Consider the following 25264-nt stretch of genomic DNA (forward strand, 5'->3'; position numbering starts at 1 on the left):
TCTCGAAGTGGTATCAGGTGTTCTAGAAGTGGTATCAGGTGTTCTAGAAGTGGTATCGGGTGTTCTAGATTAGAAGTGGTATCAGGTGTTCTAGATTAGAAGTGATGTCGGGTGTTCTAGAAGTGGTATCGGATGGTCAAAGGTCTTAAATTAATATATGTAACAGATAAGTGCGTAACAGATGACAGTGTAACAGATGACAGTGTAACAGATGACTTTGTATCATACTGGATTGCAAAGGAATTTTGTATATTTCTTGTTTACAGCTCTGTAACATTGGTGTATTTTGTATAATATAACCGAGAACAGTAAATCTATAACAATGTCAGGTTAGTATATTTGGTGTGAATTTTAAAAGACCTCAGAAAGTGTGTGTTTGTATGGACTATTTAAATTATTGTATTTGTGCATGTATGAGTGTATGTATGACAATTTTAAAGACTATATTTATGTGTGTATGGGCGATTTTAAAGATCATATTTGTGTGTGCATGGGCGATTTTAAATATCATATTGATGTGTGTATGGAAGATTTTAAAGATCGTGATTGTGTGTAAGGATGACTTCAAAGATCGTATTTATGTGTGTATGAGCGATTTTAAAGATAGTATTTATGTGTGTATGGGTGATTTTAAAGACCGTGATTGTGTGTTTATGGATGGGTTTAAAGATCGTACGGGTGTGTATGTGTTTGTATGGACGATTATGTGTGTGTATAAGCCATTTTAAAGATTGTATTTGTATATGCATGGGCCTTTTTGAAGATCGTATTTGTGTTTGTATGGACACGGTGTCCAGAGCAGCGTCGAATTAAGACCTATTGAGCCCCCAAGCACTTAGAATATGTTTGTGCCCCCATATAGTATACAATTCTAAATGCAAGCAATAATAAACCATAAACAATCCATCAAGCACGTGGTTAGAGTTATTCTGGGTTTCTATACACGTCATTTTATTGAAACAAGGTAACAGACAAGACAAATGGAGTATCCCCGTGTATAGGCAAATATAAATGAACATTCGTGTTCATAGGCAAGTGTAAAGGGAATACCGTGTGTTTGGATAGAGGTAAATGGAATACTGTGTGCTTGGAAAGATGTAAAGGGAATTCCATGTGTATTGAGAAATGTAAAGGGACAACTATGTGCATAAACATATTTAAAGGGTGTGCCATGTGAATGGATAAACCCAAAGGGAATTCAATGTGTATGGACAAATGTAAAGGGACCACTATTTACATGGAAATGTGTAGAAGTAACAAATGTAAATAAATTTCACGTGTGTTGAGAGGTGTAAAGGGAAAGAGGGTGAAGTGCGTATGAATCAACCTAAAGGGAATTCAATGTGTATGGGCAAACCTAAAGGGAATTCAATGTGTATGGGCATACCTAAAGGGACTTCATCTCTACGGACAAATCAAATGTATAGATAAATAAATCTACAGTATATCATCATTTAAATTCCTTAAAGATGCAAAAGCTAATATTATATAATATTATGCAGATATTTCGTTTGGACCCAAATGTTATATAAATAATTAATTAGACATTTATTCATATACCAGGATCAATATCAATTGTCAAGATCATCGAATGCTTTAAATACGATTTCGAGTTAATAATGTAATTAAAAAATGGATAATCGGGACTTTGTTTATTATCGTAACAAAAGTAGAAATGATAATCGAGACTATACTGTTTTTCAAACGGCCATAACTCCGCTCAGAATTAAATAATTTGACTGAAATTTTCAACATATCCCCTTTTCAGTATCAATATTTTAACTATTATAGCGAGAACCACCTGCCCTTTTTCGAGATCTTACATAATGTATCTTTAATTTTTTAGAGATTCACTGTGGGTTAGGGAGTTTGGCTCACAAAACAGGCGATCCCAGGTTAGATTTTCCAGTCAAACCTGTGGTTACCATTCGTACGCAGTGCAGGACAGAGAGTCTGGCTAGGAGATGTCTCTAGTCGGAGACCAACCGTGTACTTGTTGGCGTGCTCGTGAGGGGGATGGGGGGGTGGGGTGGGGGTGGTGGTGATTGGGTGGCCGAATGGTAACGTGTGCGCGTTAGATCACAGGGTCTGTCATTGAGTCAAGTGGCGTAATTTCGATTTTCCCGCTTGTACGTGACAATGAGTAGGGTCACCTGTCCATCGTGGGTTTTCTTCGGGTCACTGTTTATGAGAATCATCTTTGATCCAGAAACACAAAACTTTGCACATACGTGTAGTTTCTTATTGATGTATTTGATACATTAAAACAACACAAGTTTTATAAATGGCTATATTTTAGTTAAATTAAGGCGAACAATTTTGGATAAATTCTTAATTTAGGTGTAAGACTGTTTTATTAAACCGGGATCTGGATCATTTTGAATTTTACTGTACTTCTGTTTTGAACGGTATTTTGTTTTATTCTTTCAGTGGACGTAGTCGCCATTATAAACAGGACAGATTTCATGAACGCCACTTATGAAAGCAGAAAGCATTATGAAGACGCACTACGCAATTGGACCATGGATATCAAGGCACGACCAGCCATGGACAGTGTTGACGAATTCTGCAGGATTTTTAGAGCTTTAACGGCTAAAATCTGTACAACTGACTTTCAGAATGAGGTGGGCGCCAAAATGGTTTCAGTCCTGATAAAACGCATGTCCTATGAGTGGAGGTAAGTAGGCGTGTAATACAAATGTTGCCAAAAAAGATCCGCCACGTCAATCTTCAAATTTACCTTAGAGCGAAAAAGATGGAAGTTATTAATGCTAAAACAGTTCGTCAGATAAATACGCCGCGCCAGTATTCAAATTTACTTTAGAACGAAACATTTGGAACTAATTAATGCTGAAACAGTTCGTCAAATAAATATACTGCGCCAGTATTCAAATTTACCTTAGAACGAAAAAGATGGAAGTTATTTTAATGCTAAAACCGCATTTTCCAATAACGTGGGAGAGGTTCCCCCATACCTAATAGGCTGCGGTGTCGGAGGAAGTTGTATAGTCGCCAAGAACAGGAAGCGGTTATCCTTGCTATCGGGTATATCCCGACTCCTGCAAGCCTCAGAACAGATCCTGAGTGCATCTTAGACCCTCATTCATTCTACGTAGGAGAATTATATGCCTAGAAGTGATGCTTGCTACAGGTTAAGTAGATTCATACCCACATAACTCACCACGAAAGGCTAACTATTCGCCCCCCCCCCCCCCCAAAAAAAAAAAAAACCCCGGTAGTTTTGGTCATTAATAATAAAAAAAAACAATAATAAAAACTTTATTTAATGAAGCAACGTATTTAGTTTGCAAAAAAACTAATCTTCCATAGGTCCCTCCTAAACTACAGAGACATATATATATATATATATATATATATATATATACATGTAATATCAGGATAAATTTAAAATCATTAGAAATGCAATAATAACATCAAGAAAGTATCATCGGCTTATGTTTCAGAGCCCAAAGGCTTTTTGGTAGAAGATGAAACAGGTGTTTAATTTTTTCTGTATTGTGATTATTATTATGTATATTATTCATTACAGTAATGTTATACAATTTATATTAAATTATTTTATACACTGATGTTATAGCTGACGTTGTATTATATTATTTATTACAGTGATGTTATAGCTGACGTTATATTATATTATTTATTACAGTGACGTTATAGCTGACGTTATATTATATTATTTATCACAGTGATGTTATAGCCGACGTTATATTATATTATTTATTACAATGATGTTATAGCCGACATTATATTATATTATTTTTTTACAGTGACGTTATAGCTGACGTTGTATTATATTATTTATTACAGTGATGTTATAGCCGACATTATATTATATTATATTATTTATTACAGTGACGTTATAGCTGACGTTGTATTATATTATTTTTTTACAGTGACGTTATAGCTGACGTTGTATTATATTATTTATTACAGTGACGTTATAGCTGACGTTTTATTATATTATTTATTACAGTGATGTTATAGCGGACGTTGTTATATTATTTATTACAGTGATGTTATAGCTGACGTTATGTTATATTATTTATTACACTGATGTTATAGCCGACATTATATTATATTATTTATTACATTGATGTTATAACCGACGTTATATTATATTATTTATCACTGTATAATATAATATAACGTCAGCGGCAAGTTCACTGTATTATATACTATAATATTGTCAACTGCAACGTCACTGTAATAAAAAAAATGTAATGTCAGCGATAACATCACTGTTATAATAAAGTATAAATACATTACATTATAAAACATTATATTATATCATTACAGTGATGTTATGTTCGAGAATCACTTGGTACCTCTACAGGAGCTTGTTATACAGTTTTATATTGATGTATTAAAACTCGGACCACGAGAGGCCCATGTTTGTGTTGTAAGGTCAATGTTAGAGCCACTTTATAGCTACTTGGAGGTAAATAACACTTATTTTACTGATTTTAATCACAATGTTTTTTTCCGAGTCCCCATGATTTTCTTCCACCATCAAAATGAAACATGTAACAACCAAATGAATAACTGAAATAAAAAAATCTATCATCTATTTGTCCCGTAGCAAAATTTCCCCAGCTGCTTTAGGTTCGACGGCACTGTGTCACATCCTTCTTGTTGTTGTTTAGTACAATGTCAACGTCCAATACATTATTAAACATACATTATGCAAGAGCTAAATCTGTCTATTGCATGTCTTTCTTTAGGCCTGAAATGTTATATAAATTATTAATTAGACATTAATTAACTTATCCAGACCATAATCAACTCTAGATGACATCGCTAGCCTGCGATCTTATGTGGATTGTGAGCCGATTTACTGCATAACTCTCCTTCACGGTTTAACGATTAAATGGATAATCGAGACTATGCTGTTTATCGTACTGACTTTAGTAATGATGATCAAGGCTAGTCGGAAATTGGAACCGCTTAGTTCTCGGTTCATAGTGGATCAATTTGAATGAAATTTACAGCAAATTGCCTTTACATTATCAAGTTTTTAACTATTATAGGGAGAACTGCCAGCTCTTTATCGAATCTCCCCTAATGTATATTTAATGACCTTTAGCATGTTTTTGTTTTTACTGTTTAACGTCCGCTTCCACCGAAGGTGATATCGCAGACAAGTCTTATTTTTCATTTGTATTATCTTAGCGCATGCGCAGGGGTCTTTCTTGTGGGAGGAAACCGGAGTACCCGGAGTAAACCACGAGATTGAGAAGGCGCATCTATCCCCACGCCACATACGCTCACACTATGGATCGAAACCACAACCGCAATCCAGAGGTGACCGGCCAGCTAGAGGTCGAAGCGTGACACCAGGTCATCCCAACCCCCCAACATTAGCAGTTGACGCAGACATATAAAGGATGTTATATTTCACTGCCAAGATAAGAGCGGGGTGGTAATCTCCCTTTGATGTTAAAAAGCATCTTCGTCCAAATATAAACAATGTAATATAGAAGAAGGTCACATCGTTTAACTGTTCTTCTATTTATAGAAATGTTCAGTTGAGAAATGGAAAGAATTATTAAACCTGTTTAGAGAAGTTTTCAAATCGTCACCAGCTGAAGAGTTTGCTAAACATTTGTCAGATCTTTTTGAAATTCTTGTCGAAGCCAAGTAAGTATATTGTATAATATTATGAGATAGAGAATTTGTTTTGAAATTGAAATAAATGATCTCAGCGGAACATTATGTCCCTATGGCTCACTCGCCCGCTTTTGTATTTTGCTATATTTTTGTATTTCACCCAATCCCCTTTTCACATTTTTAACGGTCAAGCTATAAAGTACAAAAAATGACATAATTTGCTTCGTAAGATCTACTTTCATTTCGGTATTCATGTCCTGGAATCTTTGACTTGCAACCTCGATTTTGGTCGATTAGACACTTGCAAGAAACGCTGCCCTGTATCCCCAAAACAGAGACCTCTGTTGGGTGTATCAATTTTATGTCCTTTACCAATTATTGGATCCAAATTCAGAAACGAGAAATATAGATTACGATGAAAATAGGTGATATTTTGATATGATAATTGGCCTATAGATATTAAGCAGTGCAGTCATTTACCTTGTCGGATAGTTCTAAACACATAATATTATTATCCTTTCTTATTAAAGACACATTTATGTAAGATTTAGATAAAGAGCTAGGCATTCTTGCTATAATAGTTCGAATATAGATCATGTAAAATGAATAATTTGAAAATTCCATTCAAATTACTCTATTGCAATAATTTCAACCACCGTACTGGTTGTTCGAAGCTAGGTCTCGCTCCTCCATTTTTAGCTTAAATCAAAATATGGCTGAACTGTTCTAATATATTTAATATCGGAGAAATCCGATGCCAGTTGATTATGGCCTGGATAAGTTAATTAACGTCTAATTAATAATTTAGAAAACATTTCAGGCCTAAAGAAAGACCTGCAATAAGCAGATTTAGCTCTTGCATAATGTATGTTTAATGAAACCGCACCAACGGTGATGGAATGTATTTCGCTGAACAAATTAGGGGTGTAGGCACCTATAAGAGAGAGGGAGAGAGAGGGGGTGGGATTCAGCAGAACTCACGCAGACTGTCATAACAGTACTTCTTTGAGAATGGGGGGGGGGGGGGCGGATTAATCGACTCACGTGTTTGTAAAACGACGCATAGAAAGACCTTTAATTGTAATCTGTAGTTGTGGTCACGAACGCATGTTCCTGAAGCAACGACTGCGAGTTTTACAACATCTGGACATTGCTTGTTTACTTGTTGTTCTTAGCGTTTAACGTCCGCTTCCACCGAAGGTGATATCGCAGACAAGTTCATTTTAATTATCTTAGCGCACGCGCAGGGGTCTTTGCTGTGGGAGGAAACCGGAGTACCCGGAGTAAGCCCACGAGGTTGAGAAGGCGCCCCTATCTCCAAGCCACATACGCTCACACCTGGGATCGAAACCACAGCCGCAAGCCAGAGGTGACCGGCCAACTAGAGGTCGAAGCGTGACACTCTAGACCACTAGGCCATCCCAACTGTTTACTTCACAGTTCCCGAACTTATAGCTATGTTATCTACAGTCACGTGAGCAGTAGCGTCCAATCAGAGGTTTTGACATCGCAACCTCCACGGAAACCTTGACATTGAATGAACCTTGTACTTTTCAACTCGATTATCACAGGTAGACATTTAAGCTTGAAAGTGCGAGACTTGGTATTCGCGACGATCGAGGAATCTGATAGGTTCACAAATTGGGCTTGTACCCAATCGAAATTAGTGCCGCAATATGTAGGGTATTACGTGAAGGTCTTGATAAGATGTACGGAGTTAAAGCGAGACCAAGGTTTCTATTGAAGATGGTAGGTTATTTATTGTTGCCGGTATCTCAGAGTATAACCACTAGCTAAGTCCTTATATATTTTTGTTTCTATATGGTTAGGTCCGAGAAGAAGGAGAATTTACAAACAAAATTTGCTGAGCTATATCTTTTTTTTGAACTAAATTTCCTGAAGGAAGAGAAAAAGGTCTATGATATGTATCACAGTCTTGGTGTTAAAATATGCTATAAATATGATAGAAGTGTTTTTAAGGTATGTATTCGTTATAGACCTATAGATCTGGGGAGCCGCGGTGGCTCAGTGAATAAGACGCTGGTTCGGTATCCAGAAGGTGTCGGGAGTGCTGTCGATGTTGGCCGGGAAAGTCGATCGGAATTTTCCGGCAGGTTTCCCCGTGTCAGTGGGATAGGACGGAAGGTGGCACATTGGCGTACATATAATATACGACCCAGTTGGCTATCTAAATAAGTTTATACAGTCGACGCAGACAAGTAGGTCGTTAAAGGCCACGGGGTAAGGCAAATGGCGCTAATACACGAACATGGTCATTTATGGACTAACATATGATTCAATTTTATTTCTGTAATTCGCTTACGCGTAGGCGTTTTTAGTAGATAGGGCTGGATAATAGTGTTTTGTCTCAGTCTTTTCTGTGGGTTGTTCTGCGATTTCTGATGATGACTTCCAGTGTTGTGAACAAACTGAACGAACCAATAATGGTATCATGTCTGTAACATAGTTATACATGATCCGATGAGTGGAACTTTAACTTCTGTACACTTCCGGTATAATAGGTTTATTATCAGGAATCTATACATACATACATACATATCTCCTCTCTCTCTCTCTCTGTCTCTCTCTCTCTCTCTTTCTCTCTCTCTCTTATATTACCCACAGACGTACCACTGCTGTCTGAATGATCTTTAATAACCGACATAAACTGATTACTTCAATGATTTAATATATTTTGAACTACATTTTCTCTCATCTGGGGACCTTATCATATATGTCATTGTTACATTTTCTATATTTTATTTATTGAGCTTGTGATAGAATTGTTAGATTACAAACTTGAACATAATACAAATAAAAATATCCATTTTATTTTAGGTCGCAAAAGACGCAGAGTTTTACAGAAGTTGTCTGAAATACTTTATTGCTATTTTAAGCGACCCAGGTGGTCCGTATGAAGAGGATAAAATCAAGCAAATCACCTCTATATTTGACAAGCTTAAATCGGGTTTACAGTAGGTGTTTTATTAATAGGGAGAGGGGGAGAGGGAGAGATGGGGTTTAACGTCCACTCGACACAAACTAGGTGATTTCGGGACTAACACATGGTTCAATTTTATTTCAATACATGTAGTTCGCATGCGCGTAGGGGTCTTTAGCAGTGGGGGGCAACCGGAGGACCCGGAGGACCCGGAGAAAACCTACGAGGTTGGACAGGCGACCCTACTCCTTGTCACGTACAACCGGGGAATCGAAACCACGCCAATTAACTAAATGACAGACCCCATGATACAGCACGCACGCGTCAACCATTCGGCCATTCAACCCCTTTTATTGATAGGAATATGGTAAAACGGTTTAAAATATATGCAAATGTGCTGCGAGGAAAAGATTTCCCGGGGAGCGGCATGTCGATGGTCACTTTCTTCGATATTGGAAGTCATGTTATTTGGCAAGGTTGCACCAAAACCTACGGGGAGTCACAGTAGCTCAGTGATTAATGAGGCAGTTAATTAACCAGGAAGTCCCGGGTTCGATCCTGGAGTTGACAGAGGGAAGTTCCTCGCAATTGTTCAGCATGGTTTCTCCTTGTCAGTGCGAGGGGTTGGGTGGCCGAATGGGTAGCACGTGAGCGCTGTATCATAAGGTCTGTCATTGAGTCAACTTGCGTCGCCTCTCAACCCTCGTGGGTTTACCCCGGGTCCTCCAGTTTCTCTCTAGGATCGATGGTACAATATGTTGATTATCAGTTTCATGGTAAACACTTGTCCACGATAAACTGAAAGATGAAAACGGACTTTAGTTCTATTTTTTTATCAACAGGGACAGTAATATGTTTGAAGACATCTGTGAAGATACGATAGATTTTGTTTTAATATTAAGTAAAAAGACAGACGGACCGGAAGCTGATAAAGTTGTAGAAGGAATGGGTTATTATTATTCCCGTATAAAAGCTGATACAATTAAGGTGAGTCTGATTTTATATTCAGTGATCGGGGGGGGGGGGCGAATGGTAAGCGCGTGTGCGCTGTGTCATAAGGTCTGTCATTGAGTCAACTGGCGTGGTTTCGAGTCCCCGGTTGTACGTGACAAGGAGTGGTTGTCGCCTGTCCAACCACATGGGTTTTCTCCGGGTCCTCCCCGCACCACTAACAAGGGGAAACCACGTCGGAAAATCCCGATGAGTTTTCTCGGCCAATGCAGGGATTGAACACGCGACCTCCAGGCTAGCGAGCCAGCGTATTACTCACTCAGCCCCCGTGGCTCCCTAGAAAGGGAACGACAACGGGTAAAAGGTTACGGGTAAGGGGGTAAAGATCATTGTAGATATACATGTTATTGTTTTTGTATTATTTTGGGCTAGGCTAACGGAAGTGGGTTAAAATTTATCTTAACAAATATTATTTCAGGGCAAAAGCGCCATATTTGATAAATTTGCTCCAAAATTTCTTGAGTTCTTGGAAACAGCTGAAAATGATGTTTATTGTAGTAAAAAAATGGTGGAATCGGTTCTTGATAATATACTTAATCCTACCATGAACAAGTAAGTTGTTATTGTTAAATCATTTCTCTAAATCCTTATTTCCACAAGCCGGAAGTTATAACTGTATTGAGGAGCATGTAATCATGAAAATGTCATACTGGACATTCAAATTTATTTTAAGGTTCTTCAATAGGACATGACAATTCATTTATAATATTTAGTTTCATAACGGGAATCGTCTGTTCCAGTTTATATTTATTTTTGGAATTTAGAAACGGATATTTCTATTGCATTTATATACCAGGGTGATGGGACAGAGCGCCATTTTCTGCTGTCAAAGTTTGTTTATTAAAGCTGGACTACAAAGACTGTGTGTGGTTGTGTTTGATAAATTGATAAAAATATTACTACTTTCAAAATGTATTGATATTTTTGTACAGCATGTGTTCGTTGTATTTTACAGTACTAAAGAACATATAAGATTATGGTTGAAAATTATTAAAGCTGGTCTCCATAGAAATAAGTCAGTAAAAGATATTGCACATGCCCTTAAAAATAAAGAAAAGGTTTTAAAATGGAAGGTATGTAAAATGACTAGTTTTGTGTAAAAAAATAAAATTCATTAAGTTTTATGTAAAGTGGGTATCTGTCTACATTTAAAATTTCAGGTTGGTGGATTCAGCTAAGTTTGGGTTATAACGGATTTGATGTTTAAATGCCCCGTTTCACAAAAAAAACTACAAATAAAACAAAAACCAGGAAACTAAAACAAACAGTTCAAATTAAATTAAATGAAACGAAATAGTGTTTTTAAAGGGTTAGGGCAGTGGTTCTTAACTCTTTTTTTTTGCCAACGTCACACCTTGGAACATATGAAACAATAGCGGCACACCTGGCTAAAAATATATGAAAAATATTTGAATTTTTCAAAATAAAAACATGACAAGTCATAGACGGCATGAAACCATAGACAGGGATTAATCATAGACACATAGAATGATTCAAACTAAATAAAGAAAAACACAGCTATGAACTTATCAGTAGACAACAATAAATACTCAATTGCGATCACGTGGTTTTTCGCATTTTCTTAGTGTACCCTTCAAAATTTCACGGTACACTTAGGAAGATCAGCGGCACACTGGTTGCGAATCACTGGCTTAGGGTAACGTCCTATTTCCCTGAACCAACTGGGATACACCATAACTAAAAATACAGAATTCCACTTTATCTGCCGAAATGAAAACTGATGTGAATGAAGTTTGACCCATCAATGATCGAACTAATATATCAGATCGACATAATCTGACCTCAATCATAGAGCACTGACCCAATTTAACTAGTACTTTCGTTTTTACTGTTTCTGTGTAGGAGTCTTTAGCCGTTGGAGGACCCGGGAAACGCACGTGGTTGGACAGACGATCCTACTCCTTGTCAAGTACAACCTGGAATCGAAACCACGACATGTAACCCAATCACATCTATCTATACTAATATTTGTGACTGTCGTTTGTCTGTCTGTCTGTCTGTTTGTCTGTCTGTCTGTTCGGAGTTGGAAGCTACACTATGTCTGCCCCGAGTCTGAAATTTGGGGTATATGGGTAGCTCGGACCGGGGAGTAACATAGGCCAGGTGGCGTTAGTCTACCACTTCCGGTTTCGGAGTTATGACCCCCGAGCGAAGCCGGGTATCCTGCTAGTAGCTTATAATCTAATGAGCCCACATTAAACTATTCGACAACATAACTTCCCGTAATAAATTGTAAAACATAACTCCTTTTATTTCCAAGAAAAAGCCCATTATCTTATTTATAACAAACATAATTTAGGGGTGGGGGTGGGGCACCTGTTTCTTTAGAGTAAGTCAATTAGAACTGCTGCAGTCAGGTCACGTGCTTGCGACGACAGCGTTTAGTAACACCCTAAACCACTTTTAATCTGAGAAATTCATTCAGAGTAACTCAACTAGACCGGCTACAGACACGTCCCGTCCGTACGACTGCGTATAGTAACACCCTGAAACCACTTCTAATCTGAGCAATTCATTCCGGGAAGCAACTGTTTGTTTTAATGCTGTATCTGGTTTTACTGCTCTTTTTATTTCAGGATTTGAAAACTGAAGCTAAAGAATTTTGTGATGTTTTCTTCAAGAGACGATATTATGTGAAGGGTGATGGTTGGGATGAGAGAGATATAACAGACGGTTTTAATAGTATATTAGAGGAATTATTGAAGGGTTTTAAGTAAGCACAGCCTCCTTCTAGAACATCAGATACAACGTCGTCGTCGCGATCCGCTCGTATGCGCGTGTACGGAAAACAAATCTTGGAATTCGGTGAAGGTAGGCGGAAACACACTGCTGTCTTAGCAAAGATTTCATCCTTAGCATGGAGTAGCACGTGCACTTTAGACCATAAGGTGTGTCACTAAGCCAAGGCCATGCTTGACACTACATGGCATAAGGCCGCCTGCCTGCCTAAGATGGTGTTTTGCCTGGGTTCTCTAGCTTTTCCCCACTGCTAAAGACCCCAGTCGCAAATGGTTTGATGAATTTAGATTTATCATACATTAGTCCGGAAATGAACAAGTGTGGGTTGAATGGACGCCAAATAATCATCAACTGCAATAAGGGCGATAACTCAAATAGTACCCTGAGTTGGAAATCCATAATATTTGATGAATTCGGTAATTCACAGCTTTGTCATTCTATCAGTCGATGACTTTTAATCTGGCGTGGTTTATTTCAAATAGATACAAATAGAAAACATAATATGATTGGTTTATTTCAGAAAAGGAAAAATATTAAAATGGTTTTTACCGGAAGTAGTGGATTATACACTAGCAATATTAGAAGATAAATGTGTTGGATTATTTGAATGTGCTCACACAGCTGCAAGTGAATGTGGTGATGTTAATATTAAGGTAGGTCCTAATAAGAAAAAAAACTATAAACTATGGAAACTGATTCCTACGTAACGACTATTCTCGAAATCCTATAGCAAGTAAAGGCTCTTGAGCAACTCATCGTTAAATTTCAGTTGGAGTCATTCTACGTGATTACTCGTGTATGGGACACACAGTCTTGTATTTTGCTTGGCTGTTGTAGTTGCCACTTCCGTTGTTGACACTTCAATTAATACTTTCAATCTGTTCCAGGTATGATAGGCTTAATTGTAGTCAGGTGTCGAGGAAATTGAAAGCATGACACTAATCAAGCGTTGTTTTAACGAAACGTATGATAGTTTTTGTTCTGTTATTGTCAGACATAACTGTGTACTCAGGAACTTTTTTTTGGGGGGGGAGGGGGGTGGCCGAATGCTTAGCACGTGCGCACTGTATCACGAGGCCTGTCATTGAGTTAACTGGTGTGGTTTGGAATTCCCTGTTGTACGTGACAAGGAGTAGGGTTACCTGTCCAATCTCGTGGGTTTTCTCCGGGTCCCCCGGTATCCTTGCACTGCTAAAGACCCCTGCGCGCAAGCGAATTATTGAAATAAAATTAATCCATATGTTAGTCCCGAAATGACCTAGTCTGTGCCGAGTGGACGTTAAAACCCATTTCTCTCTCTCTCACTAACGGCAAAGAGAAGAAGTACGTTTTCTATAGTGTACTTGCTGAGCGTGATGTTAGAGCTGGCATGGATAACAATGCTTGTGGTCGCTGTATTACGGGTCCTGACAAGCCCATATCTATGTTCTTAAATGGTCAAAAATAATCAATAAATTCGAAAATCAAAAGAGATTAATATCAAATTTCAGAATCATCAGGTTTATTATTATTTGTTTTTATCTGCATCTAAATTCTAGGAACATCGCCAGTTAATATTTGATTCGCTGATAAGAATTGAGGCCATCATGAAAATGGAAGATTTTCCATGGGAGAATTGGAAATCTGGACGAGCTTTAACAGGACTTTCAGAACATTTAATAAGAGGCCTTGGGTAAGTTTCATCTATATACAATCTGATTAAAATACAGATCTATATTTCGTTTCGTTTTTTTATACTTTCGATGGCCTACACTACGTAAAGATCTGACAAGTTATAGTGGGAGTTCACGTCAGTGGTCAAACGAGCGGCTTTTGACCGTATGATGTGAGACATTAATTAATCAATCAGCGTTGACGTTTCTAGTGGTTTACCCACAGTTCCGTGCACCAAAAGGCCAAAATCCTCACCGTAACAGACCGTTTCATTGACTAATCCCTCACATCAGCCAGAACACGTCAATGATAACAACTCTTCCAGACCCTAGTGTAGTAAAGACAAGTAAAACGAAATTTTGAACATTGTAAACATTGTAATTTGTATTTGTAAAGCACAAACCAATTTGAAAAAAGAAATGTAATTTGGTTTGACGTCTTACTTGTCTTAACCAAGCGCTTCAGATCCGCCCATGAGTCAACTGAAAAGGTTAAATGGCGATTATTTCCGGTAATAAATACCCTTGCCGGAAGTTGTAGCAAATAAAGGATCCCAAATAGATGCATTGCCCTGATCATGTTGTAAAGTCTTGTCCATTCTCCGGTGCTGTTTATCAGCATAGGCTAAACTTAGCTTTGCGACATTCCAGATCCCTTAATAAGATGATCGGTCTTTTCAAAAATGGCAGTTTTAATCCATATCGAGGGTTTTGACAACGACCGCGCTGCTCTGGGTAAATGCTTTGTTGCTTGGTAACCCATTGTAGTTTTAATTGACCATTTCTAGGGACGGCAAAGGTCTCAATGAGAAGGAAAAGGAGATTTTGGCGTCGATAACTCTGACTAATTTTCAACAAGATTTTATAGATCCCGAGAAGAATGAACCTGGTGGGGTACATTGTGATTTCTTCTTCTCATTATCCGATAACCTGATGAAATTGGTAAGTTGATTCTTAGATCTGATGAAATTCGAATGTTGATTGTTTGATGTGATGAAATTGGTAAGTTGATTCTTTGATGAGATGAAATTGTTAAGTTGTATCTTAGATGCATTTAACTTCCTAGGAATGTTCAGGCAGTCATAGGGAGAAACAGTGTCATTTTTATACGCCCACATTGTCGTCGCCCCCGTCCGTCCGTCGGTCTGGCGTTAACAATTGCTAGAGGCCAAAGTTAATATCCGATTTTCAGCGATTTCCTATAGTTACTGCCAGAGTTATGGTCCTTGATTCAAAAAATCTTGTGGACGCTCTAGAGTCCAAAGTTAATATCCGATTGACCTTAAATTTATACACAGTGTTTAAGGTCATGAGACGAAGAATCCTATTGATTTTCAACGATTTCCGATAAATAATGCCAAAGTTATGGCCCTTGATCACTTTGCAAAATCTTGTGACGCTCTAAAGGCTAAAGTTATTATCCGATTGACTTCAGATTGATACACAGAGTTTAAGATCTTGAGACGAACAAGTATATTGATTTTCAATGAATTTTTATGACTTGGAACAGCTAAATCCATGATATTAAAAGTTTTGTATACAAAACGTTAGCATGTGCAGAACTTTATAAAAACCAAACAAATTCTAATCGTTTTCTGAGTTGTTGCTCTTAATCAGATTTTAGTGTATTATAAATGTTTCATTACCGAAAAAAGTAAAAATATGCGACAACTCTTGTTGACTGCCCGGACGATTTAGCTGCTGTGGGCGTATGTTTCGTTGCCTGGCAACCTATCTTTTATATTTGCATATCACGTCAATGCGGAATTATTGCCCCAGTCGCCGATATCTGTTTTTATTTTTACCAGTATGGTGTATATACAATGTCCAATGTATTCGACAATTTAAATAGAGTTGAAATGATTCAGTGGTTGTGGATGTAAATTTAAAGAAAGCGATACCCCTAACAACATTATATCATTTGACGAAGGATGTGCTAAACATTTATTATTTTTATTTCAGTTGTTGAACACCGGTCAATTAGCCAAAGAAGATAAAATAATTGAACTATTTTTAGACATTTTAAAACGCGAGGAAGAAGATATTTATACGCGAGCTGGTTATACATTTCAAACATTAGGGGCTAAATCAGCCCCAATATTCGCACCGTATCTTGATAAGTTATTAGATGCGTTCTTCGAGAATGAACAATATTCTATTTTATGTAAGTATTTTATAAGATACCCTAAAATTGTAATTGCTTTCCTTGTATTTGATTGTTAATTTCTCAACTGAATTATAGGATTAATAGGTAGGATTGTACATAGATTGCCTCGCGCCGCCCCCCTTCTCGCCAGTTATTCTACCTGACACGTAAACACCACCAATTGTTTGTAAGAATGGTAAACCACAGGAAAGCTTTTAGGCACTTAAGCACCATCGAGCGCCGGAATCTGGACATATTCCTGAAGTAATCGCCCGACTGCGGACAAATGTTCCAGGGGTATTTTGATAAAACTGTGTTAATGTTATATCTTGGCCGTTGTATATTATTATGTCTGAATTTTTGTGCTTTACAGCAATTTTACCAACGGCCTATCAAGAAAACCCGAAACCCATGAAAGATTATTTTCAGCGATTATTTGAGTACGTCGAATCATCAGATAGCGGTGTGCTTTCTTATTTGATACAGTTACTACCACATATTGCTAAAAAGCAACCAGAGGTAAAAATAACAATATTTTTGTCTTTTAGTTTTGAAAATTTGGTTCAGGTGGTTATATTCATTGTGATTTGTACAGGTAACATAGCCACAAAACTCGAGCAATGATTGATACACAAATAGCAAACTCGGGGAAATGCAGATTTACTCGTGCTTGCCTAATGAACTCGTATCAGACAAATGACAGACATCGGAGAGTTTGTGTCTGACAATATTTGTGCTCAACTTAGTGCAAGATCCGGAAGACTACTTATCTGAAACACCGCGTTACCATAGTAACATTGCTCCAGAACCCTCGGTTCTAATTGGTATTAACTTGTATTTCAGTTATTTACAGAAGATAATATAGAGATGTATGTGGAAGCTATGTATAATGGTGAACCGACTCTTCAGTCTCTGTTTTTAATGTCACTTGAACCCCTGGCATCTAAACGACCATCTTTATTCAAGAATCAGATTGATAAATTCCTGGAACGTCCATATAATGAATATGCCTATTATTATCTATTTAAAGTTCTTGGTATTTTATCTGCCAAATATGATCAGGTGAGGAATAATAATTATATGTTTAAGGCATGAAATGAAATGAAATGAAATGGGGTTCAACGTCCTACTGTTCTACTCCTAACTGGGCTAATGAAGACGGGCATACGCCATACAGTGTGCTTTGAGGTAAATTTTGCCCGGGCAGCGGCGCTACGGCCTACTCTTAAATCGAATTCCAACTGCCAAGAGATCTTTTACGTACACGCCACTATGTACACGGTACCTCGGTTTTTAGTAAAGCTTCAGAGATTTGCCCCCCCCCCCCTTGGTGGCGTGGCTATAGCAACTTTCAAATCACGTATTCATCACGTGATCACTATAGTTACAACGCCACGCTCAAAAGGGAGATTATTTTATTCAGTTCTACAAAGGGTAGATAACTCTGTTCCAAAAATAATCAACATTACTTGTGAACTACTCATAACTTGCAGTTGTTTTCTTTCCCGGAAGTCATTGATCAAGGCGTCCTGGTGCTGTCCGTAAGATTAAAATAAGCTTTAACGTCAAGTAGAATAAACATATTAATAAATACATGCAATTAACACTTGCTAAATGTTCATGGCCCATCGCGGTATACTTGGCAGATACTCATGACCCATCGCAGCACATTGATTGAGAACCACCGCCCTAAGACAGTATTTGACTAGTTGAAATATGGGGGAAGTATCGCTTTAATTTTCCCCACTCCTCATCCATCAATTGTCACCTATTTAATTTCATTATCTTTGCAGAAAGTAGCAGAAAAAATTCTGAATTTTTTCCTGAAATTTTTGAAAGGTAGTGAGGATACGTCTAAGAAGGTGACGGTAGTTATTGAAATGAAGGGATTGGTTTTACCACATAGAACTTTAATAGAGAAACATCGAGCGTTTATAGAAAAATTGAGTACAACGGGTACTGATCAAAACTTCAAGGATCAGGCTAAAACAATTATAGATTTACTGGAAGGTAGAAGGTAGGTGATGTAATTCAGATACTTATCACTATTATAGATTTACTGGACGGTGGAAGGTAAGTGATGTAATTCAGATATTTATTACTGTTATAGATTTACTGGAAGGTAGAAGGTAAGTGATGTTATTCAGATATTTATCACTATTATAGATTTACTGGACGATAGAAGTTAAGTGATGTAATTCAGATATAATTATCACTATTATATATTTACTGGAAGGTAGAAGCCGAGTGATGGAATTCAGACAGTTATCACTATTATAGATTTACTAGACAGTAGAAGGTAAGTAATGTAATTCAGATACTTATCACTATTATAGATTTACTGGACGGTAGACGGTAAGTGATGTAATTCAGATACGTATCACTATTATAGATTTACTGGAAGGTAGAAGGTAAGTGATGTAATTCAGATACTTATCACTATTATTGATTTACTGGAAGGTAGAAAGGTTAGTAATGTAATTGTGAGCTTTGGGTTTAAACGTGGTGGTCAAATCATATACGGTGGTAAATGGGCGTTATTTTCCATGGTTAGTAAATGGCGGGTGGTGTAGGAGTAATTGCGTAGTCCATATTTTAAAGTTTATTTTCTTTGTCTTGTACATGTTTATAAGTTAGTTGCTGATATGATTCGGACAGTACTACCAATGACTATAATCCTATTCATACGTGTCATTGTTTTAGTTTAGAGACATTAGCTGATGATATTGATCTACAACAAGGTGAGATATATAACCTAGATACACGAGTTACATCTAACGAGAATAATATCAACCAAGTTACGGAGGAAGTTGGACGTCACAGCGAACAGATTACAGAAATAAGATATGATGTAGACGAACAGGGTAATAGAATAAACGAACTTGGTGAAGTGGTGGACGAAACGGTACAAAAAGTTGAAGAAATTGACCAAAAGGTAGCTGATGATTCGTAAATAAATTGATTATATTTTTTTAACCTGGATATTTAACTTGGCTACTTCTATACATTATTATTGGCTGACAATTCACACAGCGTTTTACTTTTCTAATTATAAAATCATAAAATCACAGCTACTGTTTCATAAAACTTATATATTAATTCAGTATATATATTGTCCATTTATTTTGTGAATTCTAGTATACATTTTTTGTCTGTTTTAAATGTTAAAAATGTAAGTCTTGTTCACAAAGAATGTCTTAGATCGTGCTGTATACTTAGTTATTATTGGTTTTTTCAGACTTTAAGCCACGCCCCCTACTGGTCAAGGGATGTTTGTAAACTATTGAACCCTAAAACAGAAGCTGATTGGAGATTATTATCTAGTAGATTAGGTTATAGTAATGATGATATTAGAGGTTGGAGTCAACAAGCTGATCCCTGTATGGCCATGTTAAATGAATGGTATGCCACTCATAAAACAAGTGAAGCCACATTTGGTGTTTTTACAGCTCTACAAGAAATCAATCGACTTGATGCTGCTGTTATTGTAGAAAATGCTATGAAAGCTGCTGGTGAGATTTTCTTTTAAAAATATATATTCTATACTATCACTTTTTTAAAATGTATACTTTGCTATCCTTTACACACCTATGTCACACAACTTTTGTCTTCGAAGGAATTATTAGTGAGCAGAATTTCGCCCATGTATCTGTTATCACTCGTCACTTCAGTCAGTTATACAGAGGGATAACTCGTGTTTACCTTTTGCATTCGTCACTTCCGATTGCATTCGTCACTTCCGATTGTTGAAACCTGTTTAAACGTTGAAACGTGTTTAACCAGTTCTATCACATATGTAATAATGACTGACACCAATATTGTGCTTTAATAGGTTCCATATTTAACTATATGTTTTATAGAACAAGTTGTTGAACATGAAGAATTTGAATATTCCACCCCACCTCCGATATTTCTGAGTTATCAATGGGGTCACCAACAAGAGGTCAAACTATTACGTCAGCACCTAGAAATGGCTGGCTATGATTGTTGGATGGATATTGGACAAATGGGAGGAGGTGATAAACTATTTGAAAAAATTGATCAAGGCATCCGAGCTGCTAAAGTTATTATCAGCTGTACGACAGAAAAATATGCCAAATCACCGAATTGTAATAGAGAGGTAAGTCAATATATTTAGATTGACCGGACAGTTTGTCATGCCGCCTGTGTCTCATTGGCGTGGACATTAGAACCAAAGCACTCCAATATCAGACGTGCAATGGGGGCCGAGATGGCTCAGTGAGTACAACGTATAGTCATTCGGATGGTACGGAAAACCGAGTCCCGTGCGCTCTTTGGCGTACACGTAAACGAACCACGAAAATTTCCCTCATAGCACACTGTATGGTGTATAACCGTCTTACTTAGCCCAGTTTGGAGCAGAACAGTAGGAGGTTAAACCCCATTTAATTTAATATTTTAGGTGAATCTGGCTGTGAATTTAAAGAAATCAATCATACCATTAAAATTTGACAGTTGTCCGTGGCCACCACCAGGGTCGATGGGACCTATTTTCAGTGAATATCTGTTTATAATGTTCTACCAAAGAAAGAAAGAAGAAGAGACGAATGATGAACGATTCTGGCCAGTACCCAAGTTTCAGGAATTGTTGATGCAGCTGAGTATGAACGGCGTAGTGCCGGATGAATCCAAAGTTCATAAAAGTAAGTTCCTTATTATGTAATGAAATAAACTGCTGGACTATTTGGCAATTAACGAATTTAATATACGTCAAACGACTTGTGACGCCATTCTTTACTAGATACACTGTACTGATTTGTAAAATAATAATATTCATGTATTAGTTTAATTATACAAATCTAACAAGTTTTATTTTAGTTTAATGATTCCAAGAATAATAAACTGTATTTAAGTTTTGTTGTTTTTTCATGAATTCAGTGTATAAAAAATGGTGGATGCCTTTAGTGGAGGAAATTAAAATAGATAAATCTAAAACCATTGGTGGAGGAAAAAATCAAAATAACGAAAATAAATCAACCACAACCTATAATCAACAGGTGAGTTAATGAATTTACCTGCTGTTTACCTGTTTACCCACTCACTATGGTCTAACATATGCGTTTTATGTTTGAAATTTGTGTCCGTAGGTTTGTCTTGTGCAATTGTCTGTTTGTGGTGCGCGTAATATTATAGTAGGTCCGTGAAACAGGAAGTAATATATATTCGAAACAGGAAGTGGCGGTGCAGTGTTACCAGGCTCGTGCTGTTTTTATACCCCAAACTGAGGCCCCGGGGTGACTCTAATATATTAGCCGACATGTTTCAATTCATGACCTCGGATGTGCCATATTACTTTAAAAGTTTTTAATAGGGATAGGAACTTTATTTACCTTCATCTTAACCTCTGTGATCGAATAATCCAGGTCTGATACGTTGAGGTTGGTTGATCTAACGAAAAACCCTGTGGTACACATTTATAAATTACGGACCATTAAAGAAAGTATTTTTATAGAAATTCATTATTTATTATCATGCGGTGCAATGTGTCATGGGTCGCCCACCTCTGATCTAAGGTTATTTTTTGGGGAACAAGGGAAGGTCGAACAGAAGGACAAGGGAGATAACTACAGTGACTTGTGACGACAAGAAATATATGCAAAGAAATCAGACCACTCTTGCGTATTTACAGAGCTATTGCAATTACATTGCGATGCGGAGAAACAGTGGCTAAGTGCGTAAGACGCTGGCTCGCTAGCTTAGAGGTCGAGTGTTCGATGCCTGCATTAGCCGAGAAAGTGGTGCAGGACGGGGAGACTTGAGAAGGAGAGCTGTCTAGTCATTCGGGTGATACGAAAAACCGAGGCCCCGTGTATAAATTGGCATGCACGTAAAAGATCCCTTGGCAATTGGTATTCAATATAAGAGTAGGCCATAATGCCGCTGCCCGGGCAAAATTTCCTTCATAGCACACTGTATTTCCCATCTCTGCAACATTGGCTAGTTTTACAGATCTTCGTGCCGTAACAAGAAACTCCTTTTCTATTCCAGGTTGACAAATCCCCGGATGTATTTATATCTTATCAATGGGGTAAACAAAAGAATATTATGTTATTGTATAAAAGATTAACAGAGTTAGGATATCAGTGTTGGATGGATATTTATCAGATGGGTGGTGGTGATTCGCTCTATGATAAAATAGATCGTGGTATACGAGGATGTAAAGTCGTCGTATCTTGTATCACAGAAAAATATTCACTTTCAGCCAACTGTCGACGAGAAGTTAGTTTATGCGATGCGCTAAAACGTCCAATTATACCGATTCTCTTAGAAAATACCACGTGGCCACCTAGAGGTCCAATGAGCATGGCGTTTACAGAACTCTTATACATTGATTTTCATTCGGATCCTGATGTTCAGGAAAAATGGTCGGGTCCGAAATTTGAGGAGTTGAGATCTAAGATTCGAGAGATCCTGCCGTCTGTTGACGAAGGTGTAAATGAATCTGACGATTCTGAACAAAATGTCAATAAAAACGGAAACTTGATTACAAAAAAAGACATACAGTCGGAAACGCAAAAAGGTGATGTTACCAAAACAACTACGTCAAGTTTTGTCAAATCATCCAAAGCCAATTCTGTGACGAAACCCGTTCAGACACGTGTCAAACGTTACACCCCGCCTAATGAAAATAACCATGATAAAACCAAACCCGCTGATAAACAAATCGACAACAGGGATAGAACCAAACCCGCTGATAAAAAAATCGACAACAGGGATAGAACCAAACCCGCTGATAAACAAATCGAAAACGACGATAAAATCAAAACCGGTGATAAACAAATCGAGAACGAGGATGAATCCAAACCTCAAACGCAAGTACCTCCTGCCGAGAAAACAGAGCCGTCCAAAGAATCCGAAAAGAATCCAAAGAATCCTCCTGCACAGAAAACAGAGCCGTCCAAAGAATCCGAAAAAACAGATCTAAATCCGATACCCGTATCACCGAAACCAAAAAATACCACATCTAAATCATGTATTTTGTTATGAAAATGTGTATCAGTTTTGTTAAGAAAGATCGAATTGTAAGTTGTTTTAAACAAAAGCTTTACAAATAGTTTTAAGCTGATCGTCAACAGCGATAGATGTTTCTTTAAACGACATTCGGTCCGTTTTTGTGTTAGCAAAGATAGAATTGTGATAGATGGAGATATATTGTGATAGATTAGCTAAATTTATTTTAGTAGTGGATGCTTTCTTATGCTACATTCAGTCTATTATGACAATTCGTCCATTTATTTTGTTGTTGTTTTTTTATTATTTCTGAATAAATATTAAGCTGTGATATAGAATGATAATATGGCCTAAACCTATTCTGCGGATGTTTCATAAATTAAATTTATGCTACTGATGTTAAACAGCAACCGATATTTTTGTATGACAACTTTCGGTAAATTAATTTTATTATGCAACTGTGTTCGTGTAGATGATGATATATTGACTGTTTTAGCTTCAATCATTATACTAATCTATCAGAACTGATGCTTTTTATACGACAAGTTTCAGATTGTTATGTACATTTATTCGTTTTTTGAGGGGGATTGGGTGGCCGAATGGTTAGCGTACAAACAATGACACAATTTGCCTCGTACGGTCTACTTTGATGGGGGGTTGGATGGCCGAATGGTTAGCACGTGTGCGCTGTATCATTAGGTCTGTCATTGAGTCCGCTGGCGTGGTTTCGATTACCCGGTTGAACATGACAAGGAGTAGGGTCGCCTGTCCAACCTCGTGGGGTTTTCTCCGGGTCCTCCGGTTTCCTTCCACTGGTAAAGACCTCTACGCGCAAGCGTCTTATTGAAATGAAATTGAACCATGTGTTAGTCCCGAAATGACCTAGTTTGTGTCGAGTGGACGTTAAGCTCTCTCTCTCTCTCTCTCTCTCTCTCTCTCTCTCTCTCTCTCGCCCATTACATTTAGTTAATGAATCTAGACCTCGAGCCTGTTATGACAAAACATAAATAATTTGTATTGTTAAGCACGTCATTTATCAAAAAATCAAATATGTAATTATATAATCCACTTTCCTGCTGTTGAAAGAGGCTTGAGGAATATATAATACCCAGTTACACGGACAATAGAACTACAGAACTCGGTGACATTCACAACCTTAAAAGGACAACATCACTATAAAACGCGGTGACATTTGCAACCTTAAAGGGACAATAGGACTATAAAACTCTGTGACAGTCGCAACCTTAAAGGGACAATAGGACTTTAAGACTCGGTGACAGTAGCAACCTTAAAGAGACAATAGGACTACAGAACTCACAATAAATAAAACTCGGTAACAGTTGAAACCTTAAAGGGACAATAGGACTATGAAATTCGGTGACAGTAGCAATTTTAAAGGGACAATAGGACTAAGGAACTCACAATAAATAAAACTCTATGACAGTTTCAACCTTAAAGAGACAATAGGACTATAAAACTCGATGACAGTACCAACCTTAAAGGGACAATAGGACTACAGAACTCACAATAACAATTGCAACCTTAAATAGTCATTAGGACTATATAACCCAGGGTGACAGTTGTAGCCTTAAAGGGACATTAGGACTATATAACCCTTAGTGACAGTTGTAGCCTTAAAGAGTTTTATAATCTCACAGTTTTATAAACTCACGGTGATAATTGTAGCCTTATATTGATTCCATTCAAACAATATATGTATAAATAATTTTAGTCTTGCAAAAAATAATAAAATGTATTAGAAATATCCCACGAAAATCAAGTCCGAACACTGGCATACTAAAAAAATGTTTAAAACCCTATCCATTGCTATCCAGTCATCGTTTTGGGCGTGGTATTTTGCCCTATGTCTATTCCCTAGTTGTAAACAGTTTTCTTCAACAACATTGTAATATTTTATAAACATCGCCGGTCATCACATACACGTGAATTATACGTTTTTATTGGATTGTCTCCTTTGTTGTAAGCGTTTTCTTCAACAACATTGTGATATTTTGTAAACATCGTCGGTCATCACGTGCACGTGAATCATACGTTTTTATTGGATTGTCTCCCTTGTTGTAAGTTTGTTTTCATTTTGAGTGAAGCCTGCGTGACTACAGGTGGTCCGGGATTATACAGCACACTGCACGCCTA

The 25264-nt window shown here is 37.4% G+C and overlaps 1 protein-coding gene across 1 annotated transcript; it reads left to right on the forward strand.

Annotated features, from left to right (window-relative positions):
• On the forward strand, window positions 1-25041 carry LOC126817241 (uncharacterized). The gene is made up of 23 exons (XM_050544043.2): window positions 1-329; window positions 2431-2677; window positions 4318-4459; window positions 5537-5658; window positions 7458-7608; window positions 8467-8603; window positions 9412-9556; window positions 9999-10132; window positions 10536-10653; window positions 12178-12314; window positions 12861-12993; window positions 13879-14012; window positions 14781-14934; window positions 15955-16156; window positions 16512-16657; window positions 16982-17200; window positions 17932-18155; window positions 18842-19073; window positions 19377-19650; window positions 19999-20258; window positions 20562-20802; window positions 21038-21156; window positions 22148-25041. Exons 1-23 carry the CDS (start codon window positions 323-325, stop codon window positions 23144-23146), a joined length of 4677 nt encoding a protein of 1558 aa, XP_050400000.1. The 5' UTR covers window positions 1-322; the 3' UTR covers window positions 23147-25041.
• Window positions 25042-25264: the final 223 nt, after the last annotated feature.

Source organism: Patella vulgata, chromosome 4, assembly GCF_932274485.2.
Source record: "Patella vulgata chromosome 4, xgPatVulg1.2, whole genome shotgun sequence".
Classification (NCBI taxonomy): Eukaryota; Metazoa; Mollusca; class Gastropoda; family Patellidae; genus Patella; species Patella vulgata.